Raw genomic sequence first — 24,037 nt, forward strand, 5'->3', positions numbered from 1 at the left:
TGGGAAAGCCAGGGGTCTCAACCCCATGGTACTTTCATAACATTAATGGAGGCAGTTTCCAGCAACTAGTATTCAGGAGCTTTACTGCCTCCAGAAGCAGAGGCTGAACATAGCCAGCATGGCTAGTAGCTGTTGATAGCTTTATATTCCATTAATTTGTTGAAATATACTCTGAGTCGAGAGTGGATTTCATGCTCTTTATTCAGCTCATAGTGGTGAGGAGGAGTGAATGTCCCCTCAAAGTATCTGCTTTATATACATTATTTACACAATGGGCTGCATGTGATTGGCTAATTCCGGAATTCTCCTGTAGGCCAATCAGGTTGTGGATTCACTTCCATCTGGAGCCGGACTGGGTGGCTCCTGCAGACCAATCATACTGCTGCATTGCTCTAGGACCAATCAGACTGCTGCATTTTGGATCCTATTGTTCTAGGACCAATCAGACTGCTGCATTTTGGATCCTATTGTTCTAGGACCAATCAGACTGTTGCATTTTGGATCCTATTGTTCTAGGACCAATCAGACTGCTGCATTTTGGATCCTATTGTTCTAGGACCAATCAGACTGCTGCATTTTGGATCCTAGTCACTCAGTACATAACATTTGTCAAAACCTCCTTTAAAACCATCCAAGTTGACGGCCATCGCTGCCTCCTGTGGGAGCAAGTTCCATGATTTTAATTATGTTCTGCACAAAGAATTACTTTCTTTAATCTGCCCTGGATCTTCCAACATTCAGCTTCATCGGGTGTCAACAAGAATGAACCTATAGATGCAGCCCAAACATATATAAGTTTGCTCAAAAGTTAAGTTTTGCTGAGTTTGGTGGGACTTGCTCCCAGGAAAGCAGCCAAAGGGTTACCAAGAGAAAGGTTAAAAGTAAACTTCTTGAGCTTCGTGTAGAAAATGGGTGGGAGATCTTGGGTGAAACAGAAGTCAGCGGATAGTTTACAGAAGCTACTTCCTCCGATTCTTTTGTGAAAAGGAGGATGTTGATAATTAAAGCTTGATTCCCTGGATATGCAACTGGAACTGGCAGCAAACATGTAGAATCCAAGAGAAGGCTGAAGAGTTATCAGTCTAAACAGATTTGTTTGCTCTTAGATGGAGACTTCTCACCCACTACTCATATATAACGACATGTTGACACCTTCATTACATATATTTGTGGCTTTGTATGCACACATAGGTGTGGTATGTGGAATACCTTCTTCGAGATCCCTTCTCACCAATTCAAATACACATGCCAATTCATGCCCATTCAATTGGGGGGGCACCACAAATATTTTATGGGGTGGCCCCGAAGAAACCTTGGCCCTTAGGAGTTGACTCCTATGTCGGTGGCCAATTGATTTATTGTCACTTGAATATTGGACTTTAGGTCTTCAGCAGTTGCACGTTCCTACATTTTGACTGCAAGTTTGCAGATCCCGTTACTTAAGGGATCCAAGCAAACATTTACTTAATGCCCCTATTAATGTGGAACGAGCTGAAATATTTACTTTGGTACCTCGGTTTTAAAACGTAATTGTCAGGGGCTCAGGAGCAGAGGCACAGGAGAGGGAGGAAATGGAGAGCGAGGGGGAGGAATCCGAGGGGAGCGTAGGCGATGACAGTGGTCCGAGGGATTCCCTGAGTCTCTCCAGCGAATCGGAAGATTCACAGAAGGGGGCGCCCATGGCCAGGGCAAGGGGGGTGCCTAGGGGGACACCCCAGGAAGAAGGGGCCAGAGGGGACTCAGAGAGCAGCAGTTGGAAATCAGGACCAGCTTCCCCACCAGAGCACAGTGGGGGGGAGGAGTCCCAGGTATCGGGATCAGGCTGCTCACCACCAGCGAGAGGAGATGAGTCAGGATTGACCACGCCTCCATCGGAGAGCGCGGAAACGGTCGAGAGGAAGGTTGGAGGCTGGGCGCGCGCGCCAAGTTCAAATGTACAGGCGAGCGGCACAGCAGGTAGCCCGGATAGGGAACCAGGTCCTAAAGCCCGCCGGAAGGAGGGACAAGAGTCAGGGGGGTCAGCGTCAGAAGAGTCCAGAAAGGAGGAGACCCCGGGGGGCAGAAGGACCCAGAGGAGGAAAGAACAACGGAAGAGGTGGAGTAAGGCTAGAGTCTTAAACTGGTGTACAGGGGGCGGAGACTCAGACGGAGCTTCGCCGGTCTAGGTTCTAGACGTAGAGCTGCACGCTGCGGCTTGTAAATGGAAACTGAACTTCAATAAAGACTTTTGTACATTACCACCGGCTGGCGTTGGTCCTCTGTGAGCTGGGACCTAGAGGCAGCTCTGACAGTAATCCATTCAAGAAGACCATTCAAGTTCTGAAACATGTGAAACCTGAAAACTCAACAGCCAACAGCTAGGTCTCAGGATCTTGCACTCAGTGGAAGCCGCGTGGCATGTTCGACTTCTGGGGCGTGTTCGAAAGCCAAAGCATTTACTTCCAGTTTTATGGCAATCGTAAACCAAAATGTCCATCAACAGAGATGTTCAAAAACTGAGGTGCCACTGTATAGTACTTTCAAAGTTATTCACAGTTTGGTTTATAGGGGTGAAATGCTCAAACCTTTCCAACATTCGGCTACAAGTGTCAGCATTGGAATTTGCTGATAAAGCCAAAGTTGGAAGAGGTACTTATCATACCAGTTAAGGATTACAAGCAATAATTATTTTGGGTTTACTTATAAAGCCCACCACATAGGCTTTGTGACCCACTTGCAGAACACAACCCACAGAGTAAGGAAACACTACTCTAACCTAACAGAGGGACCCTCCTGACTGGTTTTTGGGGAGTAGTATTCTACATTCTTGAGCTGATGTAATGAAGTTTGCTTGTGGTTGATTTATACTGAACCATCCACACATCTTTCTCCTTTGCTAGTTGCGCTATGATTCTTCCCCAAGATTACCATGCTAGTGCCCTCTGGCAGGACACTGTTTTGCTACAGTGCAACAAAAGCTGGACACACAAAAAAAACCCCACTTGGAATATTTGTGGTGGTATGGTTTTGAAATGAAGAGGTATATCCACAAAACATTTGCGGGCACAAACAGCATTGAAAGCGCATTGTGTGTAATCACCCCAATACCATCATGAGCACAAATCATAACTGATGCACATTAGAAATGACATCTGGAGAGGCCCAGATTATTCAAAGCTAGTAGTAACTTCACAGAAATTGTGAGGGCAGTGGAAGGTGATGAGACACTTCTGGTCTTCCTAAACCAAGAAAGCATGAGTTTCTGGGAATTAGAGGGAAAGCCGGATCTTCCAGGACAAAGATTAAAATGGGAGGACAGCTTTTGAATCAGCCTACCTGCTGGACAGCTGAAAAGCATTGGAGGAATATTGCTTCTAGTTTGGCTGGAAAGTAGGGTACTGCTAGCATCTCACTCTCCAGCTAAGCTAGTAAAGGATGGCATTGAGTATAGAGAATCCAGCTCCCTAGGCTCAATTTGTTGGCCAAATTCTGATATAGGGGGTGAGATATGGGAGGGAGCGCACTGCTTTGTGCATATGGGCATCATTTCAGGACACAATGCTTCTGTTGAGTCACTCTTGGCCACAATCAAACCCAATATTATTTATTTGGAAAGCAACTCATAGAGAACTACTGATTCACGGCCATGTGAATCCTTCTGGTCATGTGGGATACCATCAAATAAAACTGCTATGAACCACTGTCACCTAAAAAGGACATTGGCATGCCATTTAAATGTGCTTATTGTGAATCATGAGACAATGAACCATTCCTTTCTGGCTGTCGGAACTGCCCTAGTCTACATCTTGATGTTGAGTACAGGGCAGAAGTACTGGCAAGGATCCCTTACCCCACTTTTATAGAGCAAAATGAGAGACGGCTGTGGAATACCATCTCCAGTTCCTGTTAGATTTAGCAACACAACCACATTACAGGGTGTGAAGCAGCATCTACTGATCTGCCAAACTGCTAAACAGAAGAGAGAGCAAATCACCTAACATGGTGATATGCATTGACTAAGCAGCTGAGACTTGCTCCATTTGTGTGTGGAAGAGGCAGTGAGCTGGTTCTCTCCCCTAACATTCTTCTCTCCGAGCTGGTGCCCTTCATGTGTGTTGGTCTACAACTCACTTTACCCCTGGGGCTTCTGAGAGTTGTAGGCATCATCTCTGGAGAGCACTGGGGACAGAGAAGCTGCTTTAGAGATAAAGGTCATTGATTCCAGTCCATACTGTGGGAGAGCCTACAGACCCTGGAAGTTGCTCTCTAGATTTTGTTAGTCACTTGATATTGCCCAGGGCAACCCAAAGTGACTTACTACCAACCAGACTGTTATGTACTGAGTTGAATAGGATCCAAAATGCAGCAGTCTGATTGGTCCTAGAACAATGCAGCAGTATGATTGGTCCGCGGGAGCCACCCAATACAGCTCCAGATGGAAGTGAATCCACAACCTGATTGGCCTACAGGAGAATTCCGGAATTAGCCAATCACGTGCAGCCCATTGTGTAAATAATGTATATAAATCATATACTTTGGGGAAACTTCCATTCCTCCTCACCACTATGAGCTGAATAAAGAGCATGAAATCCACTCTCGACTCTGAGTATATTTCACAGACAGAAAGACCAAAAAAGACCAAAAGAAAAAGATGCCAGGGATTTAATCTGGAACATTCTGCATGCAAACCAGATGCTCTACCACTGAGCTAAGAAAGCACTTCCCTTTAGGCAGTGGTGGCCTTTTGTCTTCCTCAGCCTTAGGCAGGAGCCTGGAATGATGAGAGAGCAACACAACAGAAAAGGTATTTGGGGGTGTTAAAGAGAGAAAGTCTCCATCCTACCCCATAAACAGCAGGTTGAAAAATTTCTTCATTCAAAGAGGATCTGTCGGCAAACGCAAGGGGCATGACTTGCAGGTGTGATCCTACTCCTCCATCACTGCCTAAGGATGTTTACTTAAAGACAGTGTTGCTCACCTAAAGACAAAGCGGTGGAGAATCACTTTTGTCACAATAGATGTGAAGGTGTCAGCCAATGTATGAGCTTTCCTAGTTGTACCACTTTGTCCTCGGTTCCGGCAAGCCCATGGCTTTCAAACCATTACATTTAAAACCGAACTAAATGAATAATGGTGTCCTGCCATGCTCTCACTGAACTCTGCATACTATCAATATAATTAGTTCACATTTCCATACCTAGTCCTGTGACTTGGTTTGTTTTAACTGTGTTGTTGTTGCTTACTCTGGGTTTTGAATGGTAGGCACCTGACCTGGGACTTGCTGGTGAAGGGCAGGGAATTAATATATTCATCATTGTTATTATTTCATAAAATGCATTTCATAAAATTTAAATGCTGCTTGATTGGAAAAGAAAAACAAAAACCTCAAAGAGGTTTACAAAAAGAATAAGAATAAGAATGAAGGGGTGTCAATCATGGTCACCAAATCTTGTGTTGTTTGCGCTTGAACATCTGCTACAGAACATGCAGTTGTCTTTACCTTAACCCTTCTGGTTTTTCAACAAAATCAACCACTTGTCTGGAAGCTGCATGGCTATGTGAGCATCATCTATCTTTACCAGGCCACTTCACACTGAAATAGGAAGAGGGCTTGTTGCTGCATGCTTCCTTCCTCTTCAAAGCACAGGCCACATTCGATTGCTGGGGCATCTTGCCCTTACCCACACTGAAGGTGCTTTTATTTTTGGCATTGTGGTTCGGTGTTGAGTGGCAAGTGCTGCCTGAGTAGCTCAATGACATCACACATTTGAATTCCAAAGGGGAGTTGCCAAAATCAATCTTTGACGTTCCCTTGCCTGGCAGATCTCAGGTTGGAAATGAACAGGGAGGGGTCCCTGTGTAGATTAAAAACTGGGAGCAAGCAGGAACCAAAGTCCTGCAGAGGAGGAGCAAACTGTTGGGTGCTCCAGGTATCCAAAAGCTTGTTTATTCCCTAAGGACGCCCTAATCTTCAAGTGCTTTTTGATATTATTAATGCTTTTAAAATATTTTAGATGTGTTTAATTGTAGTTTTATTTGCAACAATGACAAAATCAGAGGAATAAGTGTGGGCAAGCAAAATTATAAAACCAAAGCATTTGCAGACAATAAGCATTCGCAGTCTTAACTTTGGAACAACCCCTAGAAAGTGCATTCGAGTTATTAAAGGAGATAAATGAATTTGCAAAACTGGCAGGCTTTAAAATAAACAAAGGTAAAACCAAAATGTCAGTCAAGAACATGGATGATCAAATTAAGAAGAAATTAGGGGAAATTGCTAGTTGGGAAATAGAGAAAAAAATGAAGTATTTAGGAATGTGGTTGATGGCAAATAATCATAATATATAAAAGGATAATTATATGAAGACTTGGAAAGAAATTTTAAAAGTCCTAGATATATAGGGCAGAATATAACTATCTCTAATGGGGAGAATCTGGGCGATAAAAATGAATATTCTCCTAAAAATGTTATTTCTGTTTCAAATGACCCCAACGCTTAATGATGTATGCTGTCTTAAAGAATGGTAAAAAGTTCTGTCTAAATTTATATGGGGGGTAGAGAAATCCAGGATAAAACATATTCTTATTGATATAAAGGATAAAGGCTATAATCATTCATGAGCGATTTCAGCAGCAAAACCCAATGAAAAATCTGTACCTGCTGGCTTGTGGTTTATCTTCAGGAGAAGAAAAGGCTAATCACAAACCCTACTCAAATCTGAAGTGGAGTCCCTAAGATTGTATTGTGGTACTACTAGTCTGCATGTTATTTTCACTGAAACATGCATTTTTATGCACGCTTTAGCCCAGGTATATGCATTTTCACACAGTTTACCTGGCTGAAGAACTGCATTGCAAAATTTGGAGAGCTGAAAACTTCAAAGGATGGCTGCATTTCAGTTCACGCATTGTTTCAAAAAGTACAAGTCTGGTAGGCTCTCCTTTTCATGTGAACTAAACTGAATTTCCCCAGCATCCCTCCTTCCAACCTGACTTCTATCATGCTTTCCACCCTGTTAAGTGTGCAGAACAATACAGCCTCATCAGCAACCATGGCAAGAACCTATTGAAGGCGGTGGACATGGTTGACAGGCTTAAGAGCCATGAATCTGGGGAACAGCTGCTCTGTCCAGAATAAAGTTCCAGATGAGGAACGAGAGAGTTGAGCCAAATAGGTTGAGGGTGAGGATGAGTTGAAGAGTGTCTGAGAAGTGGAATGTTACGTGACAACTAGCAGACTGGAAACGTCGCAGGAACCAAGCCAGCAACTGCAAAGCAGGAAGCCAGGCTCAGAAAGGTCATATCCACACCATGCATTGCAAGCACTCTTATGCCACTTTAACAATCACAGTGGCCTCCTGCTTTGCCAAAGGCAAAAAGGGGTTGGTCCCCCCCCCCCTTTTGGAGGGATTTCTGAAGCAAATGCAACACACAAGTAGTGAAGAAAGCCTGAAATTTATCAAGCAGCAGGCTTATCTCGCACAAGAAGAAAATAGATCAGGCAAATGACAACCCCTCCTTTCAGCTGCTGGGATCCCCAGGGACATAGCAGCAGAGTAGACCTTCATCTAGCCAGGCTATGCAACACCTACATCAGTTAGTGCCTGCATCAAACCTTCTCTCTCTCTGGCTCAGACCCTATGGTTTTTATACCCTTGTCCACCCCAAGTCATGAGGCTTACCGGTAATTGCTTAACCAACTTCACCCGGCTTGATTGTTAAGCTACCTTCACCTGCCTTGGGGGGGGGGGCTGGTCTCATGATCTAGGCCAGCAGGCAAGCAAAGTAATTAATCTACAATTGTGTTTTCTCTGCGCAAGGAGCATTCCTGCAAGCAATCAAGTCAGCAGGAATCACTACTGCTGAGCTTAGGAGAGTGGTGAAGCCCTGCTTTATTAAGGGTTAATTGCACAAGGCCACCTACGCCTCCTCGGGTTAACCGTTTATTTTCCACTACACCTCCTTGCAACTCTCAGCACACGTAATGAATTACAGTTCCCATGTTTCTTTGGGGGAAGCCATGACCCTTAAAGTGGCATGAGATCATAAGACAAGCCAGCTGGATCAGGCCGAGGGCCCATCTTGTCCAGCATCCTGTTCTCAAAGCAGCTAACTAGATGCCAATGTGGAAACCTGTGTGGTGTTCTTACGGAGCCCCCGGTCGTCTCACGGACTAGTGGCCCATGCACCACTAGTCTGCTGCCACCAACCAGGTCCTCCCCAGTAAATCACTTAGTCTCAGTCGGGTTCTTAAGTTAACAAAGAAGAGTGTAGTTCATTGCAAACACAAATAAACTTTAACTGCATTCAAAACGTTGTTACTCTTTACCTTCTTAGTCTTATTTTATCCTGTCTCTAACTCTTCTACCTCCCCTCACACAAGAACCAACTGCCTCTCTATTTCCAACTGTCTGCCAACTGCTTTTCCAATTGCCTTTCCCAACCAACTAAAACCAACCAACCCAAACCTCAGGCTAAGCCCTTTTATAAACAGGTAGGCTCCGCCTCTGGCTTTTCTATTGGTCTAACTATTAACTCTTTCTCTCCCCCTGTACAGACATTTTTTTAAAAACCGGGCAAACGCCACACCTGCAAGCAGGATTTGATCGCAAGAACGCTCTTCCCTTCTGTGGCAGTCATGTTGCACCCCGGGAGCTGCCAGAGGGGTGACAAGTGAGGGTGCAGGCCTGAAAAGTGAATGTGAAAAGAGGCTTGCAATGCAATACACAAAGCCATTGGAAACCTGAAGCCAGTGGGATCAAGACTGCTCTGTTACAGGATAGCTAGCTTAAGTGCTTTGTAGGCAGTACTTCCCTCCAGAGTCTACCCCTTTCTCTGATGAAATGTGATGCTGAAAGTATGAAAGAACTGCAAAAAAGAACTGCCAGCAATGTCAGATCATTCAATCCTTAACTCTTGATTAGTTCTTGGGTGGTTGTGCAACTGGGATACCTGACCAGGACACCTGAGTTCAGAAACAATAGCCAAACAATTCCAGGGAACGGTTGTGGCTCAGTGGCAGAGCATCTGCAAAAGGTTCGACTCCTGGAATCCGCAAGTAATATTAGGAGAGTTCCCTGTGTGAAAGTCTGGAAAAGTGCTGCCATTATAGAGATACAGACTACCTGGACCTTTGGACTCCTCCCGGGTCACAAACCCCTTCCCATGTCCTCACCAGCCCTGCTCCTTGCCCTTTTGCCAGACTGGGAGTGTCCTTCAGCTACGACAATGCCTCTGGCTTGCCTGGGTGGAGAGAGCAGTATGTAAACATCTGACTTTTGCATGGCTGAATCCATGTCCTACTGTCTGCAGGTAAAACAACTGCATCCGTTGCTCTGCCTTCTGTTGCCACTGCTTCCACCCACTGCCCGCATGTGGGCTCCAGAAGATTGCCCATGAGAGTCAATGTGTCCCTCTGGCTGAAAAAGTTCCCCCTGCCCTCCGCAGTTGTCAAGGTTTGTCTCCAGTTATGGAGGCTGGGTGGGGAGACAAGGTGTTCTTCTTACCCCAGCAGGACTCAGCTTGTCCCATAGGTGTTGGCTTGCCTCTAGGGAAGGCTCAAAGGTAGGTGGGAGCTGGGCTAGCCTGGAGACAGCCTTTGTTCTGCAGTGGCTGGGCCTGTCCCTACATGACAAGTCAGGTACGATGGTATGAAGAAGTACCTAGACTCAGATGATTTCTGTATTTCCAGTCATTAAACTCATGTAAATGTACACTGATTGCTCTCTTCTACAGACTTTCAAAGATTGACAGACGTGCGTTCATTCACTTTCAAATATATTAGAGAATTCACAAGTGTACACATTTTGTTTTTATTGTACTTACCTTCTATCTCCAGGGCAGAAACGAAGTAAACACATAAGCACAACATGTAAAAAATTACTCTTTTTACTGGCCCAGGATCAACTCATTTGCCCTACGGAGGAAGAGATATGAGAACACAGCTCCTATCTCTATAAGGACTCTCAAAATATAATTTATGATGTTAGTGTGTTGTCCTTCCCACAAGGAATTCAGGGTAGCAATACAGGAAGCTCTCACGTTTTATCCTCACAACGACCCTGTGAGACACAACAACTGGGCTAAGGTTGAAAAACTCACGTTGGAAAGATTTAAAATTGACAGTGCAACCCAGTGAAACAATCCCATTGAGTCCAGTGGATTTTATTCCAAGCTAAGTGGGTATAGAATAGAAGGTGAAATTACTGAATTGAATGTCCTTCATTTCCTCTTTGCAACTTCCTCAGGGGAGGCACCTGTCTTGTGAAATTCTATATACATGTACTCAGAAGTAATTCCCACTGAGTTCTGTAATACTTGCTCTCATGTAAAGTGGTATAGAATTAGAATTTAATTCCTATAGACCAGGCATGGCCAAACTTGGCCCTCCTGATGTTTTGGGACTACAATTCCCATCATCCCTGACCACCAGTCCAGTTAGCTAGAGATGTTGGGAGTTGTAGCCCCAAAACATCTGGAGGGCCAAGTTTGGCCATGCCTGCTATAGGCTATAATATTTTTCATAATTCCTGATCATTGGCCATATTGGCTGGGGCTGAAGAGGGTGCGAAATAGCAAGGCAGCTTCAGAAACAGGATTGAGAAAGCTCTAAGGTGTTATTGTAGGGGAGTGGAGGGTTGGTGATCAGGGCAGAGCCCCCCAGCAATTAAATAATAATTAAATATCTGCACAGTATTCATGTAAGGGACCATCACTGATCAGTCTGATTAAAAAAACTAAACTGTTACTTGCAACCAGGGAGGGATCCTCCCAGTTTCTCATATTTCCAGTCTTCTAAGTTCAGTTTTCCAGATTTCCACATCAGTTTGTGGTTTATTTGTTTTTTTAAAAGAGTCTTCATAAAAATTTATCAGTACCTTAGTACAAGTTTATTCTCATATGCACATTTTGGCAAAGCAGCTTCCCCCAATAGAATGTATTTTCCCCAATAGATGCATTTATATGCTACTCTAACATGTCCATTTTTGCATACAACACTTGACTAGAGTACTGCATTGCAAAATTTGGAGAAGTACAAATTTTGAAGGATGGGTGTGTTTTGGTTCACATGTTGTTTCAGAAAATGCATATTAGGTAAGTTTGCTTTTAAATGAGAACTGAAACAAATTTCTCCCCATCCCTAATTGCAACTAAAATGGTTTGGAAAGGTACTTCTTTTGCATACAAAGCAGCCAAAGTATGGCAAAAGAATCTCTTGTCAATTTATTTAAGTGTGTGGTTTATACCGTATATTTGTTACAGCTAATGATTTTGACAACTAGAAATACTGACTGTTTTCTGGATTGCATCTTCAGCCTGAATATCTTCTGTTAGTGATGTTGATATTCAGTGCCAGAATTACGTGTAAGCTAAACAAGCTAAAACTTAGGGCCCCACTCTCTTGGGGGGCCCAAAAAATTCAAAGAGAAAAAAACTGGATGTACATTTCCAAAATATAAGATAAAAACAAAATAAAACCTAGATACAGCAGCTGTATGTAGGTTTTATTTTATTGTGTTGTGTATGGACCTATTATGTCCATAAATTACCATATAGCATATATTCAACACAAAAAACAGTGACAATTTGTTGTTGACAAAGGACAGCTGGACACATAAAGGGTCCCATTACCTTCGGTAGCTTAGGGCCTTATCAAATCTAAATCCAGTCCTGCTGATATTTGAAAGGCAGAGAAACACCAGCTGTTTGCAATTTTTAAAGGGTTCTGTAATAAGGGTGAGACACTGAAGTGGAACCCATTTGAAATCAATTTAATAAATTCGCACATGTAAGGTCACAGGTTGGTGTAAGATCACTTTTCGTTTTTAGAGTAAAACTAGAGTTATTAATGTGTCTGAGTTTTAATTGTTTAATGTTTCTCACAAACACAGTTCAAACAAAGCACACACAATTCATGAGGTATGTCAGTAGTAATTTTTAGAATATTAATGACTAGTTTCCTTTGCTATTCATAGCTTTGTTTTCCAAGTAAAAGGGAGTTGAGAGTGTGAAGCGGCTATTTCAATTTTTCCACCAGGATTTCCTTGAGCAGGTAGAGGAGTGCCCTTCTTGTCTTATCTAGGTAAGTTTATTTGTTCTAGGTAAGTCTTTGTTCCATTATTTTAAGCCTATTGCTATGGCCACTTTTGCTCCTGGCCCTACTCACCACTGCCATGTGGCCCCCAGAAGATTACCCACAAGGGAATATGGACCTCTGACTGAAAAAATGTCCCCTGTCCCAATGCAGAGGAACCATTTCAGAACAGAAACAAGAAAATCCAGAATTTTCAGCTCTCTGGGAGCCTGCTGTTTATCTGTGTTCCTTCTGTGATACAGACATGGAAACAAGGCAGACACACCCTGGCCTTGTCCTGCACCAACTGATACAGTGTTTTGGTGGCTTGTGGCTGTCATCACATTAATTTTCTGTGTGGTGCTGAGGGTGTGTTTGTGTGTCATTTCCACATCATCTGCAGATTCTGCATAGGGTTTCTTTTTCCCCCACCTGGGCTGAGTGGTCATAGGATATTGTGGCTGTAGTGGTAGTGCTTCTCCCCTTCCCCAAGGTAATTTAATTAATATATTTATTTACTCTGCTTCATCACTGCGGCAGCAGTCCCAGGGCATGATACATTAAAATGCAAATTACAGGTCATATAAACAAACAGAACTTCACCAACTTGCTCTTAACACAATAATAAACAGACAGGCTGAGGTACTAATATCCAGAGAATGCCCAAATGTAAACTTACATGAAGAGCATTCTCCAACCTTGGAGACTGGAGTACAAAACATCTGGAGGGCACTAGGTTGGGGAAGACTGGTTTATGCAATGGGCCGCCATTTTGTTATTTAATAATAACAACAGAAACACTGTCACAAGAGCTAACTGTTTCTCATATTTTCATCCTTTATTTCTGTCCTGCTCTGTTTTATACATGTGAAACAGAATCTTCCCAGCAGCTTGTAAACAATGCTTCTGTGGAGAAACTATGCTTTAATTTCCGGAAGGATGGCTATGAAATTATTTGGCATTAGAACAATGTGGTACAGTGGCATCTTAAAGATAATCAAATGCCTGTGTCAATAATAAGTGAACTCTGACAGATGGAAGCTATTACCATAAACAAAGATAGTTGAGGCACCTTACAGTGCAATCCCATCCATGTCTACTCAAAAGTAAGGCCCAGTGACTTTAATGGGGCTTGCATCCAATAAATGGGGAATTGTTTGGGTATTTTTTGTTACTGATATTAGTATTTTGTAACTTTCCTTTTCGATACTATTATGATTCCTGTGGAAACAGGTTCCATTCGGTTCTGTACTTTTTGACTACTTTTGTTATGTTTGTAATTATGTAAACCTTTTCATGCTTTAAGCTGCGTGGAGCAGGGTTTTAATTATCATTATTATTTAGCAAATCTGTATACTGCCCTCCATCCGAAGATTGGCTTACAAATAAAATGATGGTGACTGAAAGGACTGCAACTGTAATATAAAGACTTAACAGATTCATTATAGCCATAAGCTTTCGTGGCCTTTCCCTTTCCCTTCCCTTTTCCTGTAGTGAGAACCTTGCTGGCTATATACCGTATTTGAAGCGCTACATAATAAAAACCCAAAATCAGCTTAATTATCCAGTGTATCTTGCTCACGTGCTAATAAGCAACCGAGCTCAACCGGGCTCCCTTCCAAAGTAAGCCAGCATATCGGATTGCACCTTCAGCCTGCAAAGCGCACATTCAGCCAAGCCCCAGGAATGTAAAACTGTACTGGGTTTACTTTTGCTGGTTAATTGATTGGGGCACGGAGCAAGGGGGGGGAGGATGTCACACTCTCTGAACGTTCGCTGCCCTGCGCGCAGGCGCCGTTGAGCGCTTGCGGCTCGCCACGCTCAATCGCAGCGCCCCCCGCCCACCTCCCCCTTTCCCGGCCTCTCTTCCCCTCCCTTCCCCTGCTGGGACCAGGAGCCCGGAATCCTGGCAGCCCAGAGGCCCGTTACGGGAAGCACCACCTCTGCCGTCTGCCCCGCCCACGGCCGTGACGTCACCGTCCTGCCCACCAATGGCGGCTCGAGCGAGGCGCTCGAGCTAGCGGAGTGGAGCCGTCAGTCAAGGCGAGCGGCGCACCGCAGTTCATAAGGTGTGCGCGTCGGCGGCGGTTCGTGAGGCGTCTGGTGGGGACGGTGATGGTCCGAGGCCTGTGGGAGTAGCGCGCCAGGAGGAGGTGAGTGAGGGGTGGGTTTACCGGCCCGCGTTGGCCTTCGGCTGAGGGGAGCAGCCTGTTTGCCAGGCCGAAAAGGAAAACTTGGCAGCTGCCCTCAGGGGGGCGGGGGGAGCCGCTCTCCGCTCCCCCCCCCCCCGCGGACGGGCCTTGTCCTCCGACGGCTGTGAGGGAACGAAGCCCGTTCTCGAGAAGCCCTCCTCGGTCGGGCTCCGGCCTCGGAGGCGGCCCCTGAATCGGCTCTCTCCTCAGCGGAGCCCTTTTAATGTGCGCGGCTGAGGCGCGTCCCGCTTTTCCGGCGCCTCGCGTTGCTTTGGGACGCCCACCGGCGCCTCAGACCGTCAGCGCTGGGTCGGCCTGGTTTGCGACGTCGCCCCCTGGTAACATTTCTCTTAGACACCACCCTCTAGTCGCGGCCGAGGGTGGCAGCAGAATTCCCCCTGCCCTCTTCTTCCTGCGCGTTCTTACGTGCGCGAAGAGGGGTCGGGGGGGGGAGGGGAGGGGCGAGTGCTCCGTACTCCGGGCTGCCTTGAGTTCTCAACCGAATGGGGCAAGTGGTCGTTCTTCCTCGACCAAGCATTCAAACTAATATCAATGCAAATATCTATTGAAAGGCTACCGTGTCGCGATCGGTTTGGAAAACCCGAGCTAATTTCTCACTGTTATTCCTTCCCCTCTTTTACACGATAAAGCTCAGCGGTCGTAGCAGATAAGGGTGTATAGAACTTTTATCTTCTGGGTCGCCTCTCTTTCCTCCACTGTTTCAATCTGGCCGTCCCTGATCTTTTCACTCCTGCTATAACTCCCCCCCCCCTTTTCCAAATTCTTATCTGTGGGGCGTTTTTTCAGGTAAGCCCCACATAATCGATCACATGATGCAGTGCACACACCCCATCTGAATGGGAATGCACATCAACTTTGTGGGGGCCCAGCCCCTTGAAATATGTTACTGTGGGGGCCAAAGCCCCTACGGCCTCTAGGAGTTGGCTCCTATGGTGGGGCACCACTGCCATTCTAAGAGAAAGAAGAAGGCGTTCGTGTTGAGTTCCAGCACATCTTTTTCTAGAAAAATAGCACTGCTGATTAGTCGATCAGTGGACTAGAGGGACTGGGCTAGTCCCCTAAATGTCCTTCTAGTGTCTCCTCCCCAAAGCCCAGAAAGCTGCTGCCCTGCTTAGGGAGGGAGGCACAATGCTCACCTGCAATTACAGCTTCAGAGGGCCTCAATCCAGTGGCGTAGCATGGGTTGTCAGCACCCGGGGCAAGGCAGGTAATTTGCGCCCCCTGACCCGTGGATTTTAGCACTCGAGAGTGCTGCGAGTGCGAGTGTGCCCCCCCCAGATGTTGCGGCCGGTACGGCCGGCCCCCCTGCACCCCCCACGCTATGCCACTGCCTCAATCACCCTCACAAGCTGGTTCCTCTGGCCCTAACTGATTACCTATGAAAAAATCACTGCATGCCACTGGATTGTATGTTCCCTGGCCAGGAGCTGAATCATGCCCCTGCAGTCTAAGTCTCATTATGTTGGTGGTAAACCCGTTCCTAAACTGGGGGCTACATTTGTGGTGTCCTTTAGACACTACTCCCATCAGCCTTGGCAGCATAGCCAGTGGTTTGGGATGATGGGAGTTTGTAATCCAGCAGTATCTTCCTTTCACTCCCTTTCTTTGACTTGTACAGTTTCAGACCAAACTGCTTTGGAGGAGGATGCAGTCTTTTTGTTATGTGCAGTTGATGGCATGCTATATAAACAATAGTGATAATGTGCAGTGTTCTAACACATTCTTGATATTGAATAGTACTGGGATCAAGCTAGAAGTACATGGTGGCATAGAGCAGTGTTTCCCAACCTTTTTTGGGCAAAGGCACACTTGTTTCATGAAAAAAATCTCGAGGCACACCACCATTAGAAAATGTTTAAAAAATTAACTCTGTGCCTATATTGACTATATATAAAGTAACTCTCTTTAATAGGAATCAAATAAACACAAAGAAAGTATTTTATAATTACTTTATTATGAAATAGTAAGTAAACAGAAATATGAAAAATTATAAAATACTTTATTCAGTGCGCAACCTGGGCCTGTTTGGCTGAACACAAAGCTGATATTCTGGCTGGAATCGAAGAAAGACACACACGTAGCTCTTCGTCAACAGCTCTCAGTCTCTCTCTGTATTTAGTTTTTATAGCAAATGAAGGAAGAGTAAGCAGGCTGGGGTGGGTTAAGTAAGGGCTGAAAGTGCCTAGATGAAGTGGGGGAAGCTAGAGAGGAGGTACATTCTGACGTTTGAGGATAGACTAGGTTCTTTATGTGAATGATAGGTGAGTTATTTGACAGATCGAACTGAGAGCAAGGTGTGGCTTGTGTAGCTGGGGTGGACATGAATGTTTGGGGTGCAAACCCCAGGCCGGCCAGGTCCGAGGGGAGGCAGGGAGAGACGGGCCTGCCTGCCTCTGGCTGCGCTGTGGTGTGTTTTGCCCCGACCGACGGACGGACGGACCGACCTGCCAGCTGTCTCCGCAGTAGCAGCGCGGACTGGAGCTCCGTCATTCTCCCCGCCGGTGCCCGGGGAGGGGAGTGTGGGGCGGCTGCTGTGGAAGCGACGGCGTGCTCCTCCTCCTCCTCCTCCTCCTGTCGGGCTAGAGCCAGCCAGCTAGTGCTCGCCCCTCCTTGCTCGAGCCGACCCCGCCGCCGGGGGCCTTCCCGTCCTCTCAGCAGCGCCGCCTCGCGTCCCTCGTCCGGGGGTTGGGAGGGGGCTGGGGGGGAGGAAGGGGGCGAGGGGGAGCAGCCGCTCCTGAGGAGATTCTGAGGCGGTGGCGGGCGACGCGTGGCGGAAGAGGAGCGGTCCCGCCAGCCCCGCATTTCTCTCTCTCTCTCCCTCACGGAAACCTTCCCCTCAGCTTCTGCCGCTTTTTCTCTTCTTTCCCTCTTCCTTTTTTTTTTAAAAAAAAAGAAAAATCTTTCCTTTCTCTCTTTTCCAGCCCCCCTCCCCTCTTCACGGAATTTCACTGCACTCGGGCGCCGCGGCGTACAGGCGCACTGCTCGCTCCTCTTTCCGCGCAGGCGCCTTCTCTCGCTCTTTCGCCTCCTTTTATTTCTCTCTCGATGGTCCGCCTACAAAGGAGCGAGGGAGGTGCCCCCCATGTTTGGATTTGCATCCAGCAGGAGATGCCGCCGCCGCCCCGCCTCTCGCCGCCCGCCTCGCCCGCCTCCCTCCCATGGCACACCAGGCAACGTCTCGCGGCACACTAGTGTGCCGCGGAACACCGGTTGGGAAACACTGGCATAGAGATTGGCTGTCATTCATCCTAGTTGATATCTCTTTTGAAAGGCAGACTGGTGCACCTCAATACTGTCTCTACTGTTTTTCTGAGCTTGCCATTTGTGCACTTCCTCTCCCCACCCTCCCAAGGATGCTAGGATCATCAGTATGCCTGATTAGGGGATTTCCACAGGGTTACTTGACTACAGTAGTGTATGGCATATAAAGGAAATGATACTATTTTTATTTGTATGATAAATTTGAGTAGAGTGCTGAGAATTACCATAGGAGAGTGGTGAGAATTTTCTCGGCATGTGGTTCTTTTACCTGAGTTGATGGTTTGCCTTTGACAAGATGGGAAACATAAGCAGTAGCCAGGAAAAATTTTCTTAAGGTGCTTCTTGGTTTGCTATCAAAGGCAAAAAGGACAAGATCAAAGTAGGCTTTCCATTTCCCCCCTCCCCAAATAACTTCCTGTGGATTCTGATTATCTTCTGCTGTGCATTGTTGTTGTTTAGTCGTTTAGTCGTGTCCGACTCTTCGTGACCCCATGGACCAGAGAACGCCAGGCACCTCTGTCCTCCACTGCCTCCCGCAGTTTGGTCAAACTCATGCTGGTAGCCTCGAAAACACTATCCAACCATCTCGTCCTCTGTCGCCCCCTTCTCCTTGTGCCCTCCATCTTTCCCAACATCAGGGTCTTCTCCAGGGAGTCTTCTCTTCTCATGAGGTGGCCAAGGTACTGGAGCCTCAGCTTCAGGATCTGTCCTTCCAGTAAGCACTCAGGGTTGATTTCCTTCAATATGGAGAGGTTTGATCTTCTTGCAGTCCATGGGACTCTCAAGAGTCTCCTCCAGCACCATAATTCAAAAGCATCAATTCTTCGGCGAGCAGCCTTCTTTAGCTATTTTAGCTAAAACTGTATTGGTACTTTGCAACCAAAATTTATTATAATATAGATTTTGGTTCTAAATACTGTATTAATGTAATGTGCAGCCTGATCATTGCAGTTAGGCATGTCTAGTCCCATTGAAGTAAGAAGCGCTGAGAGAAAACAAATCAGAATTTGGCTTGTTACTTGTGAACCCAGGCTTTTGGTTTGTTACTCTTCAGACAAACCATAAGCAGAAGCAGGGCAGCAGGAGGGAGAGAGAAGTGAAGCAAGACATGTTAACATTAAATCACAGTTTCAGTGTGACAGACAAACCAGACCATGCAAACATCTGCTTCTAAATGGGAAATTTTATAATGCACCTTATTTTTGTAGTTTTAAGTTGTTTTACACTGATTTTAATATTGTGTCTTAATGGTTTTAACTTTCTCGGAGACCTTAGGATGAAGGATCGGGTAATAAATTGTTATTATACTAATCCAAACACACTAAATCAGATATACCTTTTAGAAAATGTGCATCATTGGCCAAGGAAAGTTCTAGCCACAAGACAAAAAATGGACTTTATCAGTATATTTAACCATGATCACTAAGTAAACCACAACTGTCAATTTTATATTTTTATAAAATCAATATTGTGATAATAATTAACAAGCAAACTAGACATAAATTATATATAAAATGGAGTGTGTGTTAGTTTATACTTTTCCCTCACTTTATTGCATTGTGATAATGGTTGAGAAGTGAGCTCAGTAGCCATGCTCAGGCGCATTTTGTATCTGGTCATTGACCACTTGTGACCAGGTGAAGATGCCTGGGTGCCAGGATGGCACCTGACATCTCCACCATCTAAAGGTTCATGCCTGGGGATCATTGGATCTGAACTGTTTTCACACACTAATACCACATCCTATAGAATTCTGTCAGGTTTATTTATCTTTACAATTGAAATGAATTTCAGAAAGCAGAATGCTTTTTCTGTGCAGCCTGAGCAGGAGCAGGGGCCATTAAGAAAAAGAGGTAGGAATAGGAATATATGTGGACTGTCCCTGGATTGAGTACTTTTCTTCTTTAAGTTTTCAGAGTTCTTAAGCTAGCTCAAGGTGGTCATCCAAACTAGCCAGATGTTTAATTGATATTCAATCAATCATTTGGGGGGAAAAAGACTTTAGAGCCATCTTGCCCCAAAATGGCAACTAGACAAGTGGGGAGTTGCCTGTATTCCTGTTCTCACTCTTGGCTGTTTCCCTGAGTGCTATTCTTTTCTTGCTTCCCACAAAACCCTTTTGTTCATGGTTAATAAACCTGTCAGAACAGAGGAAACTACAGAACCTGTCTCCTGAGAAGTGTCTTCATAAAAAGAAAATAGTGACTGATTGAGCAGAGTAAAAATATTATATATAAAAAAATTGTTTTTACAGAGACTTGGTTCAAGATGTTTTCAAAATGGAGTTGGTTACTGCAAGCTGTGTGTACTCTCCTGAGCATTTACTCTTTTGGAGGTAAGTCTGCAGGATTAATAATAATAAATTGTTCCACTGTATTATAAAGCTCTGTCAGTTTGTTGATTTGTATACATTATAGGAAATGATTCTTGATTTTTACTTTGAATCTATTATATGGAAGGTAACGGCATAGAGACTACAGGCTTGTCAGATCTATTTGTTGTTTTTTATTAAAACCACAAGATCTGTGAGCCAGAGCCAGGTGTAAAAGGCATACAGTTAGATTACATTCTGAGTCTGTGTATTTGTTTTCGGCAGCAGAACTGAATCAAGTTCACTGAAAAGTCCACTCCTGGTTAACCCAGACTTTCTTCATTTCAGGAGCCTAATGTAAGGGGGGGGCGGTATTCTAGACAGATACCGTTGGCTTGTAAAGTCAAAATATAAAAAGTTGTGAAACAAGCCAATAGTTGATGTGGTAATATGAAAGGAAGGATATATAACTTATTATCAGGTTTTCTAGCTTGCTAAGTTCCTCTTTTTAAAAAGAAATCCTGTACAGTAGAGAAAGATTACACAAAAACCAATTAAGTTACTACATGTGGTATGTTGCGGTGGAAAGTGAGAAGATGGTTGAAATATTTCCTGCAAGATTAATATTTAAATTGCACAGACAAAATTGAATAATATGCTTTTGGAAATGAAATATAGGTGAAATTTCAAGACAATGTTTCTCTTTACATAATATTAAACAGGCCTAAGGAAATGTAACACATATATACTGCTACCTCTGCACATTTCTATCTTTTTTATTCACTCCTAATTCTGATGTTTGATAATGAAACTATCTTTGAAATCATGAGGTGTGGGGGAGTTCACTTAACTAGCACAGACAAGAAATGCAAATAGTCCTTAGGAAAATGATTACAGTTGCTAGACCTAATGTCTTGGGTCCTTAGATATGAGAACAGAAGTAAAGCTTCCTTTCCCTCCCCCATCCTCTGCATTACCCTGGAGAGAGTTGGGGTTCCTCATGAACAATGTGGGATGGGTTTGCTATGGTAGGGGAGGATTTTCCCCCAGATTGGAAGGAAATTCCCAACTATCCCAGCAGTCTCTGGTACCCCATCCCAAATTGTTGGGGGGGGGACCTTTTGGAGTAGCTTTTCAAGGTGCAGAGCTCTCACAAGATCTCACTGGAACCCAGAAGCTGCTGCTGCTGCTTGTGGGTGGGGGGGTGCCCATGGATGAGCAGGCCCAGAGGTGAATTCAATAAACCTATCTATGAACTTCCATCCAGTCATTTATCTTGGATGCAAGCAAATGTTGTCAGTTAATGTACAGTAGAAAAGTAAAGGGGGAGATGTATTTTCTAGGTAACTATTGTCTTCCATTGTCATATTGTATGCTTATAGCAATAGTAGCCATGTTAGTGAACAATACCAAACAAATGATCTCTCTCAGTTTCAGATGGATATACGCAACCATGTGGCTATATAACTCCGGAGTCTGCTGTAGTATCCCTTGAGTCCAGCTTTACAGCATACTGCATTTTTAGGGACTATTGTGTAGATTATGGCAACCTTCGTGCTGATAAAGTTATCTGGAGAATTCAAACTAAGGTTGTTCCTAAAGAACACTATAGCATAATAAATGAAACTGTTTCAAGAGTAACATTCAATGACACGTCTATATTGGCTTCTCCTCTGACTTGTAACATCTTAGTGGCGGGAAGCATTGAGCAGAACATCTATGGAATTCAAGTTGCCTTGGGCTGTAAGTATTTCTCCTTAAATTCTTCCTTGTGGGGATACACATAAAAGGAACAATCTATTGCCATGCAGTGGACCCTCTAATTACATACCACTCTGGATATGTAACTTTCAAGTTACGAACGTGGCAAACCCAGAAGTGTACGGGTTTCGCCACATGCACGGACTTTTCGGGTTGCGGGTGGACCTCTGGAACGAATTTAATTCATATCCGGAGGGTCCACTGTATAGTCATTCTCCTGCTCCTTATAACACTCTTAGAGGATGTTGGATTTTGTTGAATATATTGAAGACAACATGGAGAAATGCGAAATTTTTATTTCACATAGTTGAAAGGTACCAAGCAAAGAAAAAAGTTACATCGTCACTTGGCAAATATGTCACCAGGCAGGAGTAAGGGCAGAAATTGCTGCCTGAATGATGTTTGTTCCACATAGTAACTACACAATTTCTGCCCTTGTACTGTATTATGAGATTCTGAGTATGATTTTATTTTGAGAATAGTGGTGACCCACCTGGAGAACCTGTCAAAGATATAAAACGGGATATAAGTTTTCTAAATAAAGTTTAACTGTTACATGGGGATAGGCATTATGCTTCCATAAGAAAGGCAGTTCAGCAGGTATGCCTGTATTGTGTAGCATCAGTTTCAGCGTAGCCCCTTGACCCCTGTTCCTTCTGGCTTATTCAATCTAGCAGAGAGGGTGGTTGGGTACAGAGTGTGATTAGCACTTCATTGATTGCAGGGGTGGTGCATGCTGTCCTGGAAGAGGGAGTGGTGTGTCCTCCCTTAAATAAACCAGTCCTGGGCCCCTTAGTTATACTAGTTCCTCTACCAGTAAAAAATACCCTCTTCTTGGGTAGGTGGTAGAAAGAGTTTCAGTGCAGGATGACCACCTACTATTCTTGGAAAAGGCAATTTTTTTATTCCAGTCTGGGTTCAGGCCTGGTCATGGGAATGAATTGGCCTTGGTCACCCTAATGGATGAGCTTTACAAAGAGCAGGGCAAGCTGTGTGCAACCTTGTTCCTGCTTCTCGAATCTGCATCTTTTGACACCATTGGTCATGGCATCTTCCTTGACTGGGAGCAGTCATTGGGCTTTTTTGTACACAATGTTATGGCTCCTGTTACCCCTTTAGGGTTGTCTGCCCTGAAACCATATAGGTCAGTAGTTAGTAGGATACACCACCTTAGTTGGCATCATGCCCATTCTGTTCGGAGTGTCATCTGACCCTAAGCTATTGTAGAGTAGCAGAAATCAGTCTGTGAGTAGCCTGCTTGCACAATATTGGATGCAACTTGGGGAATGAACAGGTGAACAATATTAGATTTTGATACACAAATTCTATTTACAGCTGTATATGCTGCCTCGTATGTAAAAATGATACTATTGCTTCAAGTGTTTTTATTTTCCTATTTTATTTGTAAGCTGTCTGGAGTCCCTCTGAGGGAAAAAGGCAGGAAATAAATACTTCCCTTCTTGTAATATTTTATGTCAACTGTGGTGTTTTGATGTACTTCCTTTTTACCTTTACCTTTGATGACCTTTTGACATGAATGCTCTGCTTTACAGTATTGAAAAAAACAATTAAAAATGAGGTGGTTTTTTTGAAAAAAATGATTAGGACCAAAATGAATTCATGTTGTTTTTGCAAGTGTACTCCTAGATTAACTTCTGTTTATTTGTGTGTGTTTAAATGCAGTTTCTCCAGACAAGCCTGAGAATTTGAGTTGCATTGTGCATCAGACAGGAAGAAAGACATATTCTCAAACTTGTACTTGGGAGCCTGGAAGATACACATTTCTGGACACCAATTATACTTTGAAATCTCGGTGGTAGATATCTTTTTTTCAGTTTTAAAGACCTGTAGTTAATTTGTTGAATACAAAACTTTGAATTCTTAATATTTGTTGTCAAGCATACAATTTTTTAAAGGGAAGTCACTTGTTCAAAATATTTAAACATTGCTCTAAACTGTGTCTAAGTAGCACAGTGGTCCTGCTAGTTTAAAAGAGCTGAAAGCCAAAATAGGCAGTGGATGAGAAAAAGGGGACTAAAACTACTGAATAGCTGAATCTTGAGGGACTATAACTTTGGTTACTGATATGGTTTGCAACCAGGGTGGATAAATAATCAGATTTATTTTTTTTAGTTAAATCGGATTTTTTTTAAATAAAATGCTTTTGGACGAAACCTCTTTCTAAAGATATTTTCTATTTAAGTTACATTATTGTCCAAAAGCTATCCATCAGGAAATAAGGATTTGTTTTTAATTATGTAGCATGAGGTTTTATATGCAGTGTTTAAATTTTTTGGTAAATGAATTCCACTAATCCATTCACATTGTCATGCTCTTTCAGAGGTTTTTGTAAGATTATTTGGGGCATTTTTTTCTAACAAGAAGATATTATCACGGATGCTTGTTTTTGCTGTTTTTAGTGTATCTTTTATCTCTGTT

At 44.1% G+C, this 24,037-nt stretch overlaps 1 protein-coding gene across 1 annotated transcript in view; it reads left to right on the forward strand.

The window, feature by feature from the left end:
* Positions 1-14,024: 14,024 nt before the first annotated feature.
* IL6ST (interleukin 6 cytokine family signal transducer) overlaps positions 14,025-24,037 on the forward strand; it is a 32,965-nt gene continuing 22,952 nt past the window's right edge. The window contains exons 1-4 of the mRNA XM_081929639.1: positions 14,025-14,205; positions 19,781-19,861; positions 21,269-21,580; positions 23,282-23,414. Of these exons, the coding sequence (XP_081785765.1) occupies positions 19,795-19,861; positions 21,269-21,580; positions 23,282-23,414 (512 nt within the window). The 5' untranslated portion in view covers positions 14,025-14,205; positions 19,781-19,794. The remainder of the gene's footprint in view (positions 14,206-19,780; positions 19,862-21,268; positions 21,581-23,281; positions 23,415-24,037) is intronic.

This window comes from Podarcis melisellensis (assembly GCF_964234715.1).
Source record: "Podarcis melisellensis genome assembly, chromosome: 11".
Classification (NCBI taxonomy): Eukaryota; Metazoa; Chordata; class Lepidosauria; order Squamata; family Lacertidae; genus Podarcis; species Podarcis melisellensis.